Raw genomic sequence first — 3,190 nt, forward strand, 5'->3', positions numbered from 1 at the left:
ATGTATCTATATCAGAGCAATTTATGAAGATAAATCAGTGTCTTCAAATCTTCTTTGTTCAAAGTCCCGCATAGCTCCCATTAAAACTGTGAGCTAGCCAAGACTTGAGCTATGTGGCGCTTTGCTTCTATCTAGGTTGGTTCATCGTGTTGTTCCAGCTCTCAAATTGAAAACTGGCAAGGTGTTTTTATGGACAGATTCCACTATTGTTCTTTGTTGGCTCAGAGGTACTCCAAACAGATGGACTACTTATGTGGCAAACAGGATTGCCTCAACAATATAGACCTTATCTACAATTTGTAATATAATATAATTTTTGTGTTGCTTCCATTATTAATAAAGCTCAGCGCGAATTCTGAACAGTCAAACACCCAGACAATTCAACGACAAGCCGTATTCGCGTACCGCCTGCGGTTACAACTTTAATTGTTTATTGCAAATTAAATATTGAGATTTGCGGGTTGATAGTTGGTACGTGCAATTTCTATAGATAGGCAAAGTTCTATAATAAGTGCCTGTCATAAATCCGGAACTGGTTAAAAATTAAATAAAAGGATTTTTGGATCCCCTTGGATGTTGACAAGCCGGAAATTGCACTTATTTTTTACATTGAATTTGATTGGCGTTCTGTTTTTTGAAATAAATCGGTCCTTTTCAGGACTACAGAGCATTGAGAGAACTTGTTGCTATTAAGTATTGACAGCTCGAATTGTAAGTTTTATGTTAACTGTTTAGTTTAAGAATAGCACATGTTACCTGAATCATACTTAGACACCCTGTATGAAAGATGTGTGAAAAATAAAACCGCACTTCCAAATAAAAATTGAGGCGTCCATATTAATTTGGACACTACTTTTGGGAGTTACTGTATAGGTGCCAGTGCCAATAAAAATTAGTCGGTTCTTAAAATATCTTCGAACAATTTAAAAATAGAGCGAAACGAGAAAAAGCCATACTACATTCGATATTTAAGTTACCAATTTTAACCAAGCTGAATTTATTTCTTATGCAATTCATGATATGTTAAACTAAACTTTGAACGTTTGAAGTGTCCTTAAAGACGCAAGAGAATGGACGGCAAGCGGGACAAAGTGCCAGTTTTTTTTGCCAAAGACATACTGAATTTAAAAGTTATCAAGTTGCAATTTATTGAATAACTGCAAAAGTTGACTACGATGGAATTAAAAAGTTTTGGACGTCTAACAGAGCTGCTGAGGGTTACTGAATATATGAGAAGTAGAGAAGAATAATTAGTAGTTTTTTTCCACTAGGAAACATGACGCTATAATTGTCGGTGTAGATCAACATTTAGAAGCATAACAAAGTTATTTCTTCCGATTTTAGTTTTGGAAACTTAAAAAAGTTGTTACTTTAAATTGAAAAACTTTCCTGTCTGTACGGTTAAAGTTTAACACTGGTCGGAAACAAATATTTGTGAACAGGCCACACGTGTATGTTATGCAGGAGTAAATGGAATAGCGATTTTAAGTGGAACGTTCCAGTATTTGTCTAATGTATAATTTTATTCATGAACTAAAAAACAGTGATGGCAATTTTCTTAGAAATGAGTTTATATATCATATTGAATAACTAACAAACGATTTATGATATCACCCGATTAAATATAATAATTCTAATACTTACCTCGCATTCATCCAGTAGTAAATCATTGGATTTACAATAGCATTGGACATTGCAAACCAATAAAATGACAAAAAGACATGCTGAGTGTACTTGTTGTAGATGACTTTCGTATCGAAATATACGTAGATAAAATATCCGTGATATGGAAGCCAGCAGATCCCGAAGATTACAACAACGAGAATAAACATTTTCACCACCTAGAAATAAAATACATTTATAAGATGGAGGAGCAACAAAAAACCTAATAATTAAAGTCACTTATATTTGTTGATGCTTTGTTAGATTTTCATTGCGGAACTGTTTAGGAAAACCGCAAACAATTATATTAGAGTACGTCGGAAACAATTTTCTGGGAAACTAGGGCTGTAAATTACCTATGAAGCGACTGGGCTTAGTGATATAAATAATAGGAACTGTTTTCAACATATTCTCCATATTTTCAGAATTTGTGAGAAAATATTAAAACATAGAAGAAAAACTTAAATCGCTTTTCGTACTTCAATTCTGCCAAATGATCCGTCTAAGATTAAAATTTAACAGTTATAATTTAAAATCTGAAAATAAATGAAAATAGCCAGACCTTGACATGGTGTTCACTGAACCAACAATATTGAAGGACAAAATAAACGACGAGCGATACAACGAACGAAAAATAATCAGGCGACGGATCCTCATGAAATGAAAGCTGAAGTACTCGAGTTACTGAAGGATGGAGGAATCGGAGCAGTAACTCACTGCTTTGACCCATATACGAAACGGAAATTATACTGAATGATTGGTTAAAGTCCGCTTTTGTGTTGCTGCTTGCCAAGAAGAACTTACGTACGTACAATTAGGTTAATGATTCCATTACGGACAATATTTGTACATATGGGGAAATCCCGGGAACGCTTAGATTTTGGTTAAAATAGAAATGATTTTCAAAACAAGAGCACACGTATAATCGGTATATTTTTGTGTTGATTCAGGCTTCAGAAATACTAACGACTTAATGTAATTTACGTTAATTCATTGCCGAAAAAGTTATAAGAAGAAAGTAAATAAAAAATATAAAGTTTTGCTATAATATAAGTTATTGCATTTGATAGGATAGTAAAATTATCGACTCAAAACAGAGGTCCAAGTTCCAAGTAGATATATGTAATTCAATCAAACACGTTTCTGTAATGAAGTGTGTATGTTAATGAACTTGTTTGAATGAATTTTATCCAGTGTGTACACACCAACTTCTTCTTGTAGATATATGTAAGTTCAGTCCGTTTGCATGCCATTACGCTAAATCCATCTTGCTGTGATCTTCACCCTGACCTGATAAGGTTAGATTTTTTTTTATTAAACTCCCCGTAGGATATTTACTATCATTACGATCTGATCAAAGTTGATCAATGAGTAATACAGTTCTAACCTAACTTAACTATAGATAAAATTTCAAACTAAGGTCCTACTCACTTGTGTACCTTAGAGTCTGGTGGTCTAGTGACATAGCTACACTAATTACCGTGTAGCAGAAAACCGCACAATGTTCTGCTTCTGCACTGACATAGTC

The 3,190-nt window shown here is 33.8% G+C and overlaps 1 protein-coding gene across 4 annotated transcripts in view; it reads right to left on the reverse strand.

Annotated features, from left to right (window-relative positions):
- The window catches only part of LOC109542504 (tachykinin-like peptides receptor 86C), a 183,591-nt gene that overhangs the window by 15,569 nt on the left and 164,832 nt on the right, over positions 1-3,190 (reverse strand). For 3 of the 4 annotated variants that reach the window (XM_048665277.1, XM_048665279.1, XM_048665276.1), the window contains one exon: positions 1,645-1,841. In XM_048665277.1, coding sequence (XP_048521234.1) covers positions 1,645-1,841 — 197 coding nt within the window. Of the gene's footprint in view, positions 1-1,640; positions 1,842-3,190 lie in introns of those variants that run through there. The other variant, XM_048665278.1, reaches the window with a different exon arrangement.

Source organism: Dendroctonus ponderosae, unplaced genomic scaffold, assembly GCF_020466585.1.
Source record: "Dendroctonus ponderosae isolate FM_Combo_2020 unplaced genomic scaffold, Dpon_F_20191213v2 Dpon_F_20191213_3, whole genome shotgun sequence".
Classification (NCBI taxonomy): Eukaryota; Metazoa; Arthropoda; class Insecta; order Coleoptera; family Curculionidae; genus Dendroctonus; species Dendroctonus ponderosae.